Source organism: Phoxinus phoxinus (assembly GCF_949152265.1).
Source record: "Phoxinus phoxinus genome assembly, chromosome: 8".
Taxonomy (NCBI): Eukaryota; Metazoa; Chordata; class Actinopteri; order Cypriniformes; family Leuciscidae; genus Phoxinus; species Phoxinus phoxinus.
The window spans coordinates 7,566,976-7,586,128 of NC_136883.1; the positions used below are offsets into that span (position 1 = coordinate 7,566,976).

The window sequence follows — 19,153 nt, forward strand, 5'->3', positions numbered from 1 at the left end:
TTGAACGTGACAAGCTCAAAATTACGACTTCAGAAGTCGGAGGTTGGACATTTTCAATAGCACGTGAAGGCAGCATAGTGGTGAGTATAAATGGTTAAATATATGCACGGAAGACAAAGTCCAATCAAAATTCAGTATGCAAATCAATGCAAGAAAGACAACCAATTGCAAATCACCATGCAAAATGACAAGTTTAATTTTCTTAAAAAGTTTAAAGTTTACAAAAAGCATAAATAAATAGCAAATGTAAAAATGAAACTTGTGTACACGTTGACTTTTTTGATGACAACAGTGGCTGAAACATGGGTGAGGTTTTTTTTTTCTGTGTGATGTCATTTATTTAAATGGATAGATCACTATTTTTTTTATCATTTACTCACCCTCATGATGTTCCAAACCTGACTTTCTTCTGTGAAACATAAAAAGACATTTTTAGTAATGTACTTTCCACACTTTCCATTCAATTACAATAAATGGGAACTTAATAACCCACAAGTCATATAAACTACTTTTATAGTCCTTAGTGTTCTTTTTGAAAATTGAAAGCTTGAATTTCTCCTTTTGTGTTTCACAGGAGAAAGTCATATGGCTTTCAAACAACATATATAAAACATGATCAAATTTCAATTTTTTTGGGTGACAAATCCTTTTAAAAACATCAGGGTTTACAAGCTTTAGTTCCTGTTTTGTTTTTTTTTTGTTTGTTTTTTTTCATTCCTCTTTCCTGCTGTTTAGGGATGTTCCTGTGCATTTGTTTAGCTTGTTGTTACACAAATTCTCACAAAGCTGAGCCATAAATTCTCACATGTAACGATTAACCAAAGCCCAAACACATCCAAATGAGCGAACAAGCCTGGCAGTCATTGCTTTCTGTCTGTCTCTGGGGTAACAGCGCTCTTTGTTCATTTCCAGGCTGACGCTCAGATTGATAAGGAAAGGCAGCTCTTTTATGACGCCTCGCTAGAATACGTCTTCAAAATCCAGGAGGTTCAAGAGAAGAAGAAATTTGAATTTGTTGAGCCGGTAAGATCTTTGTGATACATATTATTCCTCTTATATTTAGTCTTGAAGTTTCTGTCTCCAAACTGGAGCTCACAAATACACACAAAGCCACTCGTATGCACATAAACACGAAAACGTATAGACAAATGTAACTCCTGAAAAATAAATCAGATGCCCATCATGATGTGTAATGTAATGAGAATCAAGCCATCTGGTCAGTAATGGTTTTGTAGCCAACAGGAAGTAGGTTGAGACGTTGACCACTGAAGTCATAATCACACTCTTACCATGCCAACTTAATCAAACCTCAGCTGTCATTTCCTGTCCCACAATCACCCCTGAACTATTTAAGAGATAGTTCACCCAAAAAAATAAATAATTATATCATTTACTCACCATCATTTCATTCCAAACCTGTGTGACTGTGTTTATCTGTAGAGCACAAGATGTTTTGAAGAATGTTGGCAAACTAAGTGTTTTGGTTTCCATTGACTTCCATTGTATGGACCAAAAAAAAAAAAAACCCAGACATTCCTCAAAATACCTTCTTTTATGTTCCACGGAGGAAATAAACACATACCGGTTTGGAACGACATTAGGGTGAGTGAATGATGACAGAATTTGAATTTTTGGTTGAACTGCAACCAAAAGTCAGAAATCTCAATATAATCTCAAACACCAAATTTATCCAGTACCAAATTATATATGAAGCATTCCACATAAATTTTTCTAATTCTTTTATTTTACTGGAAATACAACAGTATGTTCTATTCAGTAAGTCTATTTGCATTTCTTCTAATACATTTTTGGGAGGAACCTTTGAGACAAAGTTGATCATTCAGTTATAAACCAATAATTGAAAGTTTCCTGCTATTAAACATAGTTTGAGAGAAAGTGCTCTTACTATAGTTTTTTTAGGTCCTTTTCATGTTTGCCATCTCCACTCAGCAAATAGATCGCATAAAATACACAACAGCTGAACCTCACATATTACAACAGTGGACAGAATTTGCATGACTCATTCCTGCATTAAGCATATTTATATGCATAAGTGTGAGCAGTAAAGTGAGTCAGACAATGCGCTGTATAGATTTAGAGGGGCATCCAGTGTTTATCACCGGGCATGGGGAAAACAACGCTGTTAATCTACCAGAAGCACCGCAGTCTGTTCTGCTCTTGAGTTTTGGGGGTGTGACATCAGCATATTTGAAGTCTTGTGCTAAAGTCACTATCAGAAAGTCAAATAGTTGCAGTGGCCAGATGGGATAACTGTAATGCTCAATAGATGCATAAATGAATGCACTATGCACTTACCATAGCCACATCAGGTCTGTGCATTAACAATTCAATCAGTGTTTTAAGTGAGTTAAGTAAATGTCTTTCCTAAGAAATATGAGGTTGTAATTGTATTTACAGTACAATAAATAATTTTTCCACTTCTCTAAGTCTGACTTAGACACCTCACTACTGACACCTAGTAGTGTGGATGCAGAAATATGAAAAAATATGAAAAAGTTTTCAGTTACCAATGCCATTGTAGAAATGCACTATTTGCTGACAACCATCATTAAATGATTTTTGTGAGTGAAAATGTCCAATAACAGGAAGATTTACAGAGATAAAGCAAGTTGTATTCGGCTGGTCATGTGATTTCAACATGTCCGCCCCCATGAGGTGTCCCGCTTCATATAAAATTAAACACTTTTTGTTAGGCTACTAGCATGACTACAGTCTCCATCTAATGTGTGTTCATTGTTTTTAAAGTCCCCCTGTGGTGAAAATCCAGCTTTTAATGTTGTTTATATGTCTATGTGGTGTTTTTAATATGCTTTAAGACAAACCATGTGCAAATTCATAAGTCAACACCAACAGTATTTTCTCCTTAAAGCTGCAGTGAACCAAAGACTGTCTCAAAAACGCGGTTTGAAATCGATGGTGTTTCTGACGTCACAAACTACCTTGTAACCAATCACGTCAATGTGTGATCGTCAACGAGTGGATCTCTGAGCTGGTGTGAGTGAGTGGAGGCGGGGCTAATTTGCATATTCATAGAACTGCGTATACTAAATGAGGCAAGGTTGTAGAGTTACATTCAAGCTATTTTAAGGCATGAAGATTTTTTTTACAAGGAAAAAACTTTTCAATATGTCATTTGGTGATCAAAGATGAGTTTTAAGGGAGACAATTGACTACAGGTGGACTTTAAACATTTGACTAAAGTACTATTCATTTCTTTGTGTAAATAATTTTAGCACACCGTTTTGAAAGTTAGAGGATCCCTTGAATTGTTTGTCAGTCTTTTGGTTCAGCAGTTATGTGACAGCTTTAGATATTCAGAGAATTTACCAACTGACACAAAATATTGTACAATTCCTGTTTGCACTGAGAAAGAGGAAGAGATACTGTACAGATATGTTGTGTTACAGGCATAATATAGAAACTTGTATTTACATCTTGCTTGGGTTGCAGCTCTTGGCCTTCCTACAGGGACTGTTCACATTCTACCACGAGGGTTATGAGCTCGCCCATGAATTCGAGCCCTACAAACAACAGCTACAGTTTAACCTGCAGAATGTAAGTGCACGTCTCCAGTGAGTCATCCAGCTTCTCTTTCGCTTTTTCACTTAGCCTCCTTTTGACCAAAAATAAGTTTTCACTTCGGAAAATATTTGTAAAGCGACATGGTGTTCAAAAAAGGCTCGCGCATATAAAAACCTTTTGCCCTCTGGTCTTCAGACTTTAACCTGCTCTGTGTGTCTTTGATCAATATTTGCCTGTTATAAACCACTTCCTGCTGCTCGTCAGCATCTCTGTGTCTGGGATCCATGACCTTTGACCTTTTCTTTGCATCACTGTCACAGTGAGCTCAAAGCTGATGTAGTGTCACAGATTTTCAGCACAAAAGCCCTGTGCTGCTGCAGAACTATGCCAGCACTGCGGCAGATATACGCTGAATTAACACTGCTGTGAAAGCGTGAGACATTAGCCTTAAATGTAATTCACTACCGCAGGACAAGCACATTTAATATTGTAGGAGTGTCATTGATAATTCACATTGATGTATTTGGCTGTGATGTCAGTACTCCAGAGGACAAAAGAAGGAAATGAAGCCATTTCTTTTCCTTTCCTTCCAGCAATTGATGTACGGTATATCAGGGGAAATTCACGGCTAGCTGTGCATTTAGTAAGGGATGAAGTAAATATAATAAATAAATTCGGACAGGTTGGTCAGGACAGGTCTTGTGTGAAGGTTTATTTTGCAATCATATCTGGCTGACTGTTCTGTACATTATCCAGCTTATTACTTTCTACAAAGTTGCCACATATCTAAACAATTGGACAACAAATATTGAATTTTATATTTGTCAAGGCCAATTCACACTGCATCGACAGACGCAAACCAACGCCGACACTGATCTGATAAAACCCGACGAAGAGTGTATTGCCGTCTGTCAGTGCGGTGTGAGACATCAAATTAAGGGATAATGTACAGGCATACCGCATATTGAAATACTTTTCACAAAAATAAATAATTATGCAAGTATTAAATATGTTTTAAAATCCATTAGAGTGTACAAAACAATCATTGTGGCAACAAGGAGAACATTATAGTATTACATAAAGTATTACATATTCATAAACCGATGAGCTGTCTAGCTAGGCAACATTTTAGGAATCAATGCACACACTAATTTGCATGATAGGCAGTATAATTATGCTCCCAGAAATGTTGGCCAAAATCTAAGGCAGCATTTGAAGATGAGGCAATCTTATAACGCATCCTTCTGAAGGATTTGGTAATACTTGAGTCATTACTGGTGGGTTAGCTTGATCTTCACTTCAGAATTAATTATACATTTAGCATTACTTTCATTAATTATGAACCTGTATATAGTAGTTATTAGTCCTCTGGGAGGTGTAAGAAATAAATCAAAGATAGAATGTTAATATTGTGTTACTCATGTGTAGTTATCCATTAATGACGGAACAGTATTCTAAAGTGTTACCAAAAGGGCTTTATTTATGCCTCTGTAATTATAATTTGTTGGAGTCTTACCGGCACTAGTTTTCATTACAGTTGGAAATTGCAGTGAATTGTATGTATAAATGCGTTTTTGGAAGGTTTTTTTTTTTTTTTTTTTTTTTTTTAAAGGCCAGTATGCCTAGATTGCATGTGATTCTCGAGCCTGAGTTTTAATAATCAGTCACGTATAGTATGTGGTTTAATTTCTGTCACTTATCTTTTGGTTATTATGCATGTTTATATACTGTAAATGTCTATTACTTATTTCAGTGCCATGTATGGTTTTAAATAAATTCACATCTGTTAGATCAATTATGAAAGGCTGTTTTAAAATGGCAGTTGCATTGCTGAGATACGGTTCCCATGATCTGTTTTGTGTGTGTGTGTGTGTGTGTTAAATGAAGACAAGAAACAACTTTTTGAGCACCAAGCAGGAAGTAGAAATGCTGATGAAGAGAGTTCGATCTGCAGATCAAGACCAGAAGCCCCCGGGCCAGTGGACTATGGAGGGATACCTCTATGTCCAGGAGAAACGTGAGTGTCATATGGACAGTCCTCAATCTTTCAGGCAAGAGCGGTGAGCAAACAATAGGACAGACAGCCTGTAACCTTCCATGCCAGACACTTTTTTCAAAACATGGTGATAACAGGTCTAGAATTTTGTTATTCATATCTATCTTTCCGGTCTCACTTTATTTTCATGGTCCCTTTAACACATTCTGTTGACTATAAGTAGCGTTGCACCTACATGTCTACTAACTCTCATTAGAGTATTAGTAGGATGTCTGCTTCATATCTGCTAAGTTACTTATAGTCAACAGAATGTTCATAAGGGACCATCTAAATAAAGTGTTACCATCTTTCCTAAGTGACCTCTTTCTAGTCTTGTCCTGTATTTAACTGTTCCTTCACACTCAAAGGAAATGCCAAAATAAAATCTACATTTAAACAGAATGCTTTTGATTACCATCAGATCATTTCATATACGACAGAGAATGACCTGTTCTCGGAAAGAAAAACATTGCCCTCTTGTGGACTGATACATCATACACAATGAAGAGATAGTGAAGAGTTGTATGCTAAATATATTGCTCATATAAAATGTATTGCTTTTTTTATTTTAAAATCAAAATATATAAATATATTAAAATAATTTTGAAATAATTTCAGAGAAAATTAAAAAATACAAATTATAAATACATATGTAGTACATATATTTATTTTTTAACATAACACATTTTCTATTCTAAAAAAATAATTAAGAAGTTTTTTTTTAAAAGCTACTTGTTGTTACATAACCCCAGGAGTTGTAGTCCACACGTTGCATGCATATCTATGCATATATGCATATCATGTATTATGTTGTAGGAAATATATTGCATTGCCTGTATAGCACTTTCTTTTATATATTTTTGGAAGGGGGGGGGGGGGGGGGGGGGGTCATTTATAACATACATTTTATTTATATATAAAATGTATGTTTTAATAGCCTACATGCTGTCCAGAATTTTTGTGAGCTGCAAATGAACAATGTTTTCCGAAATACCTCAAAGCAAGTATATCACATTTGCACTTTTCATGTGTGTGTTGCAGGGCCTTTGGGCTGCACATGGACACGGCATTATTGCACATATGAGAAAGTTAGTAAGACCTTCAGCATGTGCAACACAGAGGCGAAGCCCACAGCTAAACAGGTACAAAGATGCTCATGTGGGACCAGAGGTGCTGTTTGCTTCAGATCCTCACTGTCCGTCTCTCTCTTTCACAGAATGGTGTCATGTCAAATCCCCCAGAGAAGTTCAGACTGAAGTCCTGTATTAGGAGGAAGACTGACTCGATTGATAAACGCTTCTGTTTTGACATCGAGGTTGTTGAAAGGTGGGTGTCTGCAGTGACAGCGCAGTACAGACGTTTTAAAACTTTCAAATATTTCATCCAAAAATGATCATTTTGTCATTATTTATTCATTTCATTCTTTCACGGAATGTCCAGGCCGTTTTTGACCATTTAATGAAATAGAAATTCTATTTTTATATATATATATATATATATATATATATATATATATATATATATATATATATATATATATATATATATATATATATTTGTGATGTGGCCAGGGAAAATGTTGCCAACAGAAAAAAGTCCTTATTGGTGAGCACTGACAAGTCTTCAGAATAGATAGATAGATAGATAGATAGATAGATAGATAGATAGATAGATAGATAGATAGATAGATAGATAGATAGATAGATAGATAGACAGACAGACAGACAGACAGACAGACAGACAGACAGACAGACAGACAGACAGACAGACAGACAGACAGACAGACAGACAGACAGACCACTTTAGGGAGAGTAAATGATGACCAAATTAAATTTTTGGGTGAATTGCTTTTCCTATAACATTAGCTATAGTTTCTGTTTCTCTGTGTGCTCAAATATGTTTTAAGAGTGGCCTGCATTTCTGTTTTCTGCATGTTCCTTGTGCCTTTTTTCACACTAACTGTACAATCTGTCTTCTATGTAATCTAACTGTATAATCTTCTGTTTTTACTCGCATCTGCCTTCATGGCACAGTCTTACGAGGTGGCAAATATGTATGCATTTATATGTATGTTATTACACTGTGCACACACTCAGTAGAACATGCATGTTCTACTAACACTCAGCCAGACCTGTATGTTGGTAAGTAGCTGTGAATGTAACTACCTGTCTGTTCATGTTCTTTGCCACCTAGTGTAAGGTTGCACTGTTGTTTTCTGACAGTTTACCTTGTATGTGCCCATTTCCCTTGTCCCTTCTCTGTGTTTATTTCAATCTAGAAATACCATCTATCGTGGATCTCTTTTCAGACCACTGCAATTTTTCTGTAAAGCCCGGTATGTGACCAGACCTGTGCCCTACAGCGCAAAAGCATGTTGTAGCGCATGTGTGCTGCATTCCAAATCCCACGCTGATCAAAGCTCATTTCTCACCCCTGTGGTTTTAAAGGATTGCATGTTGAAAATCCAGCACATTTCCTGCACCCATAATCGGTGGGATAACAGTTTGATTTGATTTAACTGGCTGAGTGATTCTACCAACTCATTTTTGATCTGGATATCACAAACTATCACTTGACATCAAGGAACAAAAATCACAGCATCAAATCAACATTATACACCAGGCATAAAAACTGTTGAAACCCCCACAATTTTCAATAATTGAACAACACTTTCTCAATGTTCACAAGTCTTCGATGTTGGTCGTGTCATGCCATGCCGCTAAACAAATAAAATATTGAATTTATTTCAGATTTATTTTAAAATTGATTTTTTTTTATTTTACATCTTATGATTTGATTTATTAATTGATTAGCAATTCCCTCACAAACCCTTCTATGATGCATTGCGACAAGCTCTGTGAATTATCCAAAATAAGAAATGAGTATAAATATACTTATTCCATTCAAAACTCAGAAGTATCAATGAAAATAGCTCTATTTTGCATTTTACACACTAATTACACAAGTTTGTTACATGCTTCTTTGCCAATAAGACTATCATAACTCTGGAATCGAATTAAATTCATGTGAGGAAGGCAGTTTGTGTGATTTGCTGCATTTGTATATTATTTTAAATCATTCACTAATGAAGTTCTATGACAGATTACTTTAAAAAGCTGCTGCCTATGTAGACAGCAAGGCAGCTTACTAGGTTTTGTACAGTAGTTCACTTAAAATTGCATCTCAAAATGTTCTGTTTCTGAAAAAGCAGATCGTTTTGACTGTAAATTCCGATTGGATGAGCCACGGTAGTCACTACAAATGACCTGATGTGCACACACTTCCTGACACTTCCTCCTAATACCATCACCTTCAAACTGCACTGCAGCGTGCTTGCTCTAACAAGCGGGGTGGTGATAATCAAAGCATAACTGAGCGTATGAGCGTTCATCCATGCACAGATATTAGTGACAGCTGTTGCACAGGCATGGAAACGCGTTAATGGCTATGAGCTCGCTCTAACGTTCACCTTACAGATACGGTTCATGCAAATGCTGTCAAATCATGTGTGAAGAAGATCCACCGGCGATATTTATGGGTGAATTAATTCCTTGTGATTCTAATCGGTGTGAAACTCCGAGCACAGATATAGAATATGGTTAAATTGATGTTTATGTAAATTAAATAATTCTTTCATGCATCGTTTTTTTTTTTCCCCAAGAGAGTGTGTAGTGTTACTGAGCATGGGAAATGTGAATGTTTTAAGGCCCTCACACAACATGCTTATTGAATAGATTACCCATCATGTCATTTTAAACCCCTGTGACTTTCTTTTTCTTTACTTTTTATTGTTTTGAAGAATGTTCATGCTGCTCTTGTCCATAAAACAACATCATATAGTCACCAGGAACTCTAAAAATGAGGGGGAAAAACTCACCAATATGACTTTTATATAATACGCTCTAAGTATTTGTAAGTAATATAACAGTTTAGTGCAAAATTAAAGCTGACAATCTTTGTAACTCTTTCTAGTTCATTGTATGGAAAAGAGCCGTTTGAACATTCTGCTAAATTTTTCATTTTGTGTTCCATATAAGGACAAAACTCATATAGGATGGGTGAACTATTGCTGCTCAACCTGACTTAAAAAGGATAGTTCACCCAAAAATACAAATTATGTCATATTTTGAGAAATGGAAGTCAATGGTAACCAAAACTGTTTAATTCCCAGAATTCTTCAAAATATCTTTGTATGTTCCACACTGAAAAAAAAAAAGTCATACTGGTTTGAAATGACATAGGGTGAGTAAACGATGACAGAATTTTGATTCTTTAGTCAATTTAGTAATTTCGTTTGAATCCTGTCTTTTAACTACATTTAGTTTAGACATACATGAGCAAAGGCACTATACAGGAGCTATAGTAAGTAGGCAGGATGTTTCTAGAGCATGTCTGACTTTAAAGTGCTGCGTTGTCTTCAGGCATGGCATTATCACGCTGCAAGCGCTGTCGGAGTCCAACAGGAGACTCTGGCTGGAAGCTATGGATGGCAAAGAGCCGGTGAGTGCTGGACAAACTTTCCTCCTCTGATTTTATACTATTTCGACTTAGTTGTCATCGCTGCTTCTGTATTGATTCAAGCTTCAGAAGATCCTCAAGTTCAGGTATTTTCTTCAAAACGTGTAAAAATGGATTATCAGCCATTTAATTGCTCAACAAGTAATTCACAGTGAAATCAATACAGTAATATAATTGTTCACTCTTTTAGATCTACAATCTTCCTGCTATTCTGAGCAAGAAAGAGGAGAGTAAGTATTTAAATCTCTAAGCAGTGTATTTATATTTATCATGTGAAGCTTTTATTTGTTTTACATATTTAATTTGATTGTAAATTATGTCTTGCCTGTTTTTCACTCAGTGTGAGCTTACATGTTTGAGTCTGACCTCACACGCTCTTATCAGATTAGCTGTGTTTAACAAACACTTATTCAGATAATGTGTTCTGTTTCCCATCACTACACCCTTTGTGTGTGTCTGCTCTCTCATTTCCTTTTACAAGGTCGATAGCATTACATTGAGTACAAGCAGAGTACGCCGTATCCCCCTGAGTGTGACGCACGCTAAATCCATCTATTGAACATGTTGTTTCTTTTCACCTGTCTTTTATAGCATATTTAAATGAGGCTGGCTTTAATTTTGTGAGGAAGTGTATACAGCTGGTGGAGATGAGAGGTGAGTTTTGTGTGTATTGCCTCTTACCTCATATATAGGATATTTATTGTGGATAAAGCATTCCATACTTTTTTATTTTTGCATCCTTATAATAATAAAGACATAAAATTAATAAAATAAAATGTAATAAAAAATATATAATAATAGAAAAAATTATAATGTTCCAACTAAATAATGTAAAATGTGTTAAGTAATGTCATGTTTTGACAATCTTACCCTATGAAAGAAGTGTGTGTGTGTGTGTGTGTGTGTGTGTGTGTGTGTGTGTGTGTGTGTGTGTGTGTGTGTGTGTGTGTGTGTGTGTGTGTGTGTGTGTGTGTGTGTGTGTGTGTGTGTGTGTGTGTGTGTGTGTGTGTGTGTGTGTGTGTGTGTGTGTCTTATGAAATATGTTCTCTGTCCTGCTTTGTAAATGTGCAATACATTTTTTGAAGACATTTATAATGTTAATAAACATTTCTTTTGTAAATTAGTTAAAGTAAATAATATTTCTATTTCAATCTATCTGTTCATCAAACATCCTGACAGTCAGAAATGTGCCTAAACTGACATTAGATTTAATTGATATGTCATTTAGTCATTTAGAATTAAGTGTGCATGTGTGTTGAGTTTATATATAGTACGTTATGTGTGTGTATATTCTCCTCTCAGCAGGGCTCAACACTATGGGTTTGTACAGAGTCGGGGGAATAAACTCCAAAGTGCAGAAGCTCATGATCACGGTCTTCTGTAAGTCCCTTCGCTCTACACAACTCGAGAACTAGACACAGAAATGTGTGAGTCGGGCCAGGGTAGCAAAGATACATTGCTCTGGCGCAGTTCCCTCTCATTGCAAAAACATTGTCAAATTAATTTATTTTGGAGTTTAACGTCACATCTGGTAGCTATTCATTGTGTTCGGAAAGATCTCAACAAATGCCTGGAATCAGTGTGTCCGTAAACCCTAAATCAAGTATAAAACCTTCACAGACCAACTTTAAAAGTCACCATGACACCAAAATATTTTAAATGATTTCTCTATGCAAATTTGCTTATTAATGTGCCCTCATAATTTAATATATTTTTTTTTTAATTAAAGAAATAAGGGATTGTACTTTGAATAGAAGAAATAAGGCCTATTTTAGAACCATTCATATTTTTGCATTGAGAAACTTTCTTGACTGTTAAGCACATTTTCACTTGTAATGAAAAAAAGCCCTCATTATTATTACCATAATAATGATATAACCAAAAATAATGATGCATCATTTAGATAGTGCTGATTTAAAAAATATATATATTCTACAGCGAGCATTTATTTCTCATTACTAACCTACTCAACAGGGGGGACGGTGTGCTTATTTTTCATGAAAATATTATCACAATGTAAAAATCTCAATCGGTCCTAACAATCACCTTCATTTTCTTGCAACATTCGTTTCTTATTTTGTAAGGAGATGATGTGAAATACGAGATTTACCCAAATTACTTTTTATGTTCGTTTAGCCGTTTCATGGGTCATAAATGTTTGAAGTTTAATGTCATTACAACATCTGCACACAAATAATGTTGTACATGTGCCTTGGTTTCTCTTACAGCACCCAAAGCAGCACCAGATATGGACCTGGACCCAGACACATGGGACAACAAGACGATCACCAGCGGCCTCAAGAATTACCTCAGGTTCGTGTGTTCAGGCTGACGTCACTGCTCAAGATGTTAGTGAGAATTGCCCTGAAATAATGTGTACTTTTCTTTGTTTGAGAGAGTTGAAAATAACCAATAGCATTTCTGAGAGAGGAGATAACAAGATGTCATTCTTGTGTTCGTCCACTAGGTGTCTGTCTGAGCCGCTCATGACATACAAGCTCCACTCTGACTTCCTCATGGCTGTCAGTAAGTGTGTGTGTGTGTGTGTGTGTGTGTGTGTGTGTGTGTGTGCGTGCGTGTGTGTGTGTGTGTGCGTGCGTGTGTGTGTGCGCGCACTCGGAGGAGTGAAATGCAGAGCACAAATTACGAGTATGGGACACCATACTTGGCTACACACGTCACGTCACTTGATGTGTTTGGTCTGTTCTCTTTCAGAATCTGATGATCAGAACTACAGAGTGTGTGCAGTTCACGCGCTGGTGCATAAACTACCTGACAAAAACAAAGAGATGTTGGAGATATTAATCAAACATCTACTCAAGTATGACTCAGTCCTGAACGTAGATTTAGATAAAATTTTTACTCAAAAATTAAAACCTTTCTCTCTTTAAACTCACTTTCTTCTTAGTCTCGTGTAATACTTTGTAGATTTATTTGGAGCAAAATGTTATATAAAATGTTATATAAAAAATTGTTCAACAGCAGTGTACAGTATGTTGATCATGGATGCTGGTGTCTTCACAAGACTTCTTAAAGGTGCAGTATGCGATTTCTGAAAAACGCTGTTGAAATTTGAAAGTCTCCAGTGCAGGAGCGACGTTAGAGTGCGGGAAGACCTGAAAATGGACGCAGAGTTTGCTATGTTTCTGCTCGATACATGAGTAACTTTAGTTTTTGTTCTGTTTCACAATGCATTTCTATGCTGCTGTTGTTATTGTTGAATCACAGCTGTTTCATCCACAGTTGCAAGAGCTGTCCGATGTGCCAGCTGTTAATAGTTGCCTGTGTTGCATAGCGTGTCATTTGGGGCAGAGCAATGAAGGGCTGTTTCTTTTGGTTATGGGTTTGTTTTTTTGTCAAGTCAAGAATATTTGTATAGCGCTTTTCACAATATTGTATCAAAGCAGCTTCACAGTATTAAATTAAAATAATAATAAAACGTCCATGTTTGGTAATGCTAATCAATAGTATTATTCATTGATTATTTCAATTGAATATCCCCAACTGAGCAAGCCAAAGGCAACAGTGGCAAGGAAACAAAAAACTCCATCAAGTGACCTAATGGAGAAAAAAAAAAAACTTGGGAGAACCCAGGCTCAGTCGGGGGCCAGTTCTCCTCTGGCGGTTATGAACTAGAGGCCGGATTTAACTGTAAGATTAAAACATTTATAGGAATGCCTGGCTGAAGAGATGCGTCTTTAGTCTAGTTTTGAACTGGGAGAGCGAGTCTGAGCAACGAACAGTATCAGGAAGGCTATTCCAGAGTTTTGGAGCTAATTGTGAAAATGCTCTCCCTCCTTTGGTGGACTTAGATATCCTAGGTATAACCAAAAGCCTCGAATTTAGTGATCTTAAAGAGCGCGATGGATTATAGGGCGATAAAAGATCCGTTAAATAGACTGGAGCTAAACCATTTAGGGCTTTATAAGTCAGTAACAATACCTTATAATTAATACAGAACTTTATAGGTAACCAATGTAGTGATGATAAGATTGGTGTTATATTATATGATCATATTTTCTTGATCTAGTAAGAACTCTAGCGGCTGCATTTTGGACTAACTGTAGCTTGTTTACTGAGGATGCAGGACAACCAGCTAATAAAGCATTACAGTAATCTAGTCTCGAGGTCGTGAATGCATGAACTAACTTTTCTGCATCAGAAACTGATAGCATATTACGTAGCTACGTAGTTACGTTTGTCTGTTAGTGTGTTGATTTCAAATATCAACAGTGTTTCTCAGATATATCTTACTACACCTTAAACTACCTTAACCAAAAAAAAAAATCTTGGTCAGTGACCATCATTTAAAATTTTGTGGTCCACTCACAAGCATAACCCAGTCTGGTCCAGCTAGTACATTTTTGTTGGTGTAAGTGGATTTTGTGGGGTAATTATTATTTGAAGTTTGATATTGGTTAGAGGATTTGATTGACACATGTCCCTGCAGTGTGTCTGCTCACAGTGAGAGTAACATGATGACGGTGTCCAATCTGGGAGTGATCTTCGGCCCTACGCTCATGCGCTCACAAGAGGAAACCGTTGCTGCCATGATGAACATCAAATTTCAAAATATTGTGGTAGAAATTCTCATCGAAAATTTTGAAAAGGTAAGTAAAAACAGATAATTCATAACAATCTCCTGTAAAAGATAATGCATTTATATCTATATCTATATCTATCTATTTATATAACTGTGTAAACTACCGTTCAAAAGTAAGGTCAAATCAGTAAGATGAAGAAAAAATGTTTTATCTTGTATAGAGGTCGACCGATATGAGTTTTTTCAGGCCGATGCCGATGCCGATGCCGATTTTTTAAAATCCGGGTCGGCCGATGGCCGATAAATGCTGCCGATTTATTTTGGCCGATATTTGGCCGATATGTGCTTGTTTTTAACCTCTATTTGAAAGATATAATTTAAGTACACAAATAATTACTAAGATAGACAAAATTTCTCAACAAAAACATTTATTGAACACACCAATCTGAACTTGTACACTTAAATTAAAAATGTATAATGTAAAAACATTGTATAAATAATGTATAACAAATATATTAAATAAACAAAACCGGAAAGAAGAAAATAAGCTGTCAAATAAACTTGGCTGGGTGAAGCGCTGCCATGGGGGTGGTTTTCTTTTCAGCCATCAGACTGTAATGACTAAAAAAGGGGAAAAATAAAAGGTTATGTTAATATTTTTTGTATAGTATCTTGACATCATCTTCAAGTCATTTTATAGATAGGTATAGATATAAATCTAAAAAATGTTTCATAATTCAGCTAATAATTCAGTGCATTGCAAGTAATACAAGACTAAAAACATTTCTATCCTCTTCCCAAAAACTGTCCTGAAACATGTAGCCTATTTATGGTTTATTTGTTTTGTTTTATGGACAAAGCTAAATGGACATAACCCAATTATCGCAAAAAAAAGGGGGACGGGGGACGGAATGATTTAATAATATAGTAGGCTAGTAGCAATAACGTAGGCCTACTAGTAAATTGTATGTTTCCACTGTTCGATCGCGTCCGCGCCTCACACACTCACACACACACACACATATATAAGTAAACACTCTGCGACTTCTCGATCGCTCCCGCGCCCCTCTCTCTCTCACACACACAAATATAAGTAAACACTCTTTGACTTCTCGTTCGCTCCCGCGCCTCTACAGTGAAATACAGTCCCACAACATTACACTGTTTGGCCAGCATTTTAACCGTGTTTAATCCAGCTAACGGTATGCTAAAGTTAGCTGCTGACTAGCGTCACATGCAGCGACGCGGTGTTATGTTATTCTAACGTCCGTTTTCAGAGCATCCAAGAGAAACAAATGCATAACAGTAGCACCGAAATGAAGCAAAGAAATCCGTGTTGATATTCGGTCCGGTAGATAACGGTCGTTAAGGCACCAGTGCCGCGATGACGCTAGCAAAGCAAAGCCAGTCCTTCACTAGCTTATAGTGCGCGTTGGTCTCTTTTTTATTACTTATTTCTCTGCATTGAGTGACAACCCTCTCAAATATAAGACACACAAACAGAAAAAATAAGTCAAATTTAGTGTCTGTAATTGCAAAATTCTTGCTTACTTATTGTGACATGATAGCAACCCTTCTGCTGTGATAATGCAACCTCAACTACGCTATCAATATCCAAAGTAGCCGAACGTCATGTCGCCTATTCATGTTTTTTCTCAAAGTTGGCAGTAACATGAAAAGTTTTTAATTAAATATAAAGGAGTTATAAGAATGGAATCCTTACCGTTTTCCTTAGGCACTGGACACTGAAGGTCTGCTCACTCTGCTGGAAAACGACACTAGGGGCAGCGTGCGTCGTACACGTGTGCGCCTGCCTAATAAGCGGCTTAATATAGGTGGATATTGGCCGATGCCGATTATGTTAAAAAATGCAAAAAATCTTGTACCTCTAATCTTGTACTTTCATCTAAGTATCTTTTGCTCACCAAGGTTGCATTTATTTGATCATTGTACAAATGTGCAATAATTAAGGGCCAAGCATCTATTCTCACCGTTGGCGTTCTTCTTTGTCTTCTTCTTCCGCTCTGGAAGATTTCCGTCCTGAAACTTTTTCCACCATTTAGAATTTTCTGAAAAACCTACTTTTTCAAACTCCACGTAGGCCATTACTAAATTACATTAAATGTAACCAGACAATGCTGACAAAAAGTTATGTAATTCAAGTTGATTCATCAAACCATTCTCGAATAATGCTCGAACGAATTCGACGAAGAGCGTGCAAAAATGGATGTGGTGCTGTATCTCTGCAACGCTTTGGCAAATTCTGACAAGACTTGGTTTGTGTTATGACAACCATGACCTTAGACTACCTGCACAGTTTTGGCACAGTGCCACCTAGTGGTCAGGAGACATGGATAACTTTTTTTGTTTATAACCTCTAAACGGTTTGGCCAAAAGTCAGAATTTAGATTCTGTGTAGCATGCCGAGTCAAACGATACCAAATTTTCTCATATCAAATGCTTTATTTAACGAACGCATTGGCGTATCGCCACGAAACTCTGTATGTGTCACCTTGTGGTAAAAAGTTATAATGCAATTTACAAAATTGCTAACAACTTTTGATTAGCCTATTGTAATGAAACGTAATAGATTCCTTGGGTCATGCTGAGAACATGGATACCAATTTTGCCGTAATTCAGTCGGCTGAATTTCCTGTCTGTCATTTTGATTTTCTTTAAAAAACTATTTTTTCGAACTCCTAGACCATTTGTCCGATTTTTACCAAAATCTAATCGTATCATCTTCAGATTGTGTTATGGATTTCGTGTTGATAGACAAAACTGTTTTCATATACCGCATCAACAAAGTTAATGACATGATGCCAAAACTACTCTGAGGCTGTATCTCTGTAATGCTTTGCCAAAATTTGCATGTGTCATTGTCACCTTTCTCTTACCACACCACATCAAAATGTGTCACCTATATTAGTCGAAAGTGATAAACAATTAAATCAAATTACTATATTTATGTTTTTCAGCCATTTTGCCTAAAATGGTCTTAATATGTCTTGGTCAGTTTATCAGTTGGTCATGTTGGTCAAATGGTCATGTTCTTAGTGCTTGGCCCCGATAATTGCTGCTTGCAGCTATATTATTTCACAATATTGTGTTTTTACTGTTTTCTATTTTAATATATTTAAAAATATGATGTCAAAGCTGAATTTTCATCAGTCATTACTCCATTACTCATCGAATATGCTGATTTGGTGCTCTAGAAACATTTCTTATTGTTACCATTATTTTCAGGAGTCTTTGATCAAAGGTCCAGCATAGAAATGTTGTTTTTAAATGTTTTTGATGTGAAATAGAAAGTCTTTACTGGCACACACACAACTAATTGCATATTACATGTAGATTACTTAAGTGTACTAATGCTTTTTGGAACTTGCATCCCTCATCAAACAGAATCTCTTTTCTCATTGGTCATAATCTTTCACAGTTATTTGGGTATGTCTTCACAGATATTTCATCAAGCGCCGGACCCTAATGTTCCCCTTCCGCAGCCGCAGTCTCAGGCAGGGTCTCGCAGGAGCAGAGCCATCTGCCTCTCATCTGGACCGCGCAAACCCAAGAGCCTCTACGCACCCTCACTGTGCCTGGCTGACGCGGACAGTGAGTCTTACACTGCCAGTAATCCTCACATTTCATGTAATCCTCACATTATATTTTGACATCAACACATTGTTTAACGGCATTAACATATTTACTTATTTTAGTGTTTTTTTGCTAAGGTTCGATAAAACAGGTGGAACAATATCCCAAATACTTGCATTAAAGGACGGACCGAAGTCCTTAGTGACCAGAATATTATAGAGACTTTTATCTTACTTGGGCCAGTAAGTAACCGCCTTGTAATTCCGTAGCATAGGGCGAACAGTCAGGAAGTAGAGCTGTCCACTGGAAGTAGAGCTGTCCACGGAAATGACCATTTCAGAGCCCAAAAAAAATACACTGCAAAAAAGCCCAACCAATGTATCCTGCTGGTTAAGCTGCTTGTTAAATTAAATACTCTTTGTATGTACATATAACAGGGCCTAAACAGGGTGTGAGATTTACACACAATTTAAAACATTCCAGAAAGATCCAACACTGTAGTTCCCACACACACACACACGTCTTATAACACATTGGTGAAAGTAGACCCTGATATGTATGAAACATAAAATAAAATAAACAATTACATGTGGAGAAATTGACTTACTTTGTTCTCTAACATGCAAAATCATAAGCCTAACTAAAACATAACATTCTTTTTTCTCATTCTTGTTATTTTTATGTGATTTTATTATTATTATTTTATTATTGTTTGTACTTTGTGTTAGCATTTATTTTACTTCACTATTTATGCTGGTTAAAATACAAAAAAGGTGAAAATCTAATCGCTATTAGTAAGAATAATGGAAATAAGTAAAAAGTAAAACACCTTGGACAAATTACATTAATAAGAAATCTTTGGGGGAAATCTGCCTAATGTGTAAAAAATCAGCTTTTTTCAAAAAAAGGAAAGGAAAGGA

At 36.3% G+C, this 19,153-nt stretch overlaps 1 protein-coding gene across 13 annotated transcripts in view; it reads left to right on the forward strand.

Moving 5' to 3' along the window:
* The window catches only part of arhgap42b (Rho GTPase activating protein 42b), a 116,264-nt gene that overhangs the window by 87,324 nt on the left and 9,787 nt on the right, over positions 1–19,153 (forward strand). For 2 of the 13 annotated variants that reach the window (XM_079621563.1, XM_079621561.1), the window contains exons 6-20: positions 913–1,023; positions 3,472–3,576; positions 5,431–5,560; positions 6,620–6,720; positions 6,795–6,904; positions 7,857–7,913; positions 10,000–10,078; positions 10,287–10,326; positions 10,688–10,750; positions 11,399–11,476; positions 12,325–12,409; positions 12,564–12,622; positions 12,812–12,917; positions 14,547–14,706; positions 18,101–18,251. In XM_079621563.1, coding sequence (XP_079477689.1) covers positions 913–1,023; positions 3,472–3,576; positions 5,431–5,560; positions 6,620–6,720; positions 6,795–6,904; positions 7,857–7,913; positions 10,000–10,078; positions 10,287–10,326; positions 10,688–10,750; positions 11,399–11,476; positions 12,325–12,409; positions 12,564–12,622; positions 12,812–12,917; positions 14,547–14,706; positions 18,101–18,251 — 1,435 coding nt within the window. Of the gene's footprint in view, positions 1–912; positions 1,024–3,471; positions 3,577–5,430; positions 5,561–6,619; positions 6,721–6,794; positions 6,905–7,856; positions 7,914–9,999; positions 10,079–10,286; positions 10,327–10,687; positions 10,751–11,398; positions 11,477–12,324; positions 12,410–12,563; positions 12,623–12,811; positions 12,918–14,546; positions 14,707–18,100; positions 18,288–19,153 lie in introns of all 13 variants that reach the window. The other 11 variants (XM_079621564.1, XM_079621562.1, XM_079621554.1 and 8 more) reach the window with 7 other exon arrangements.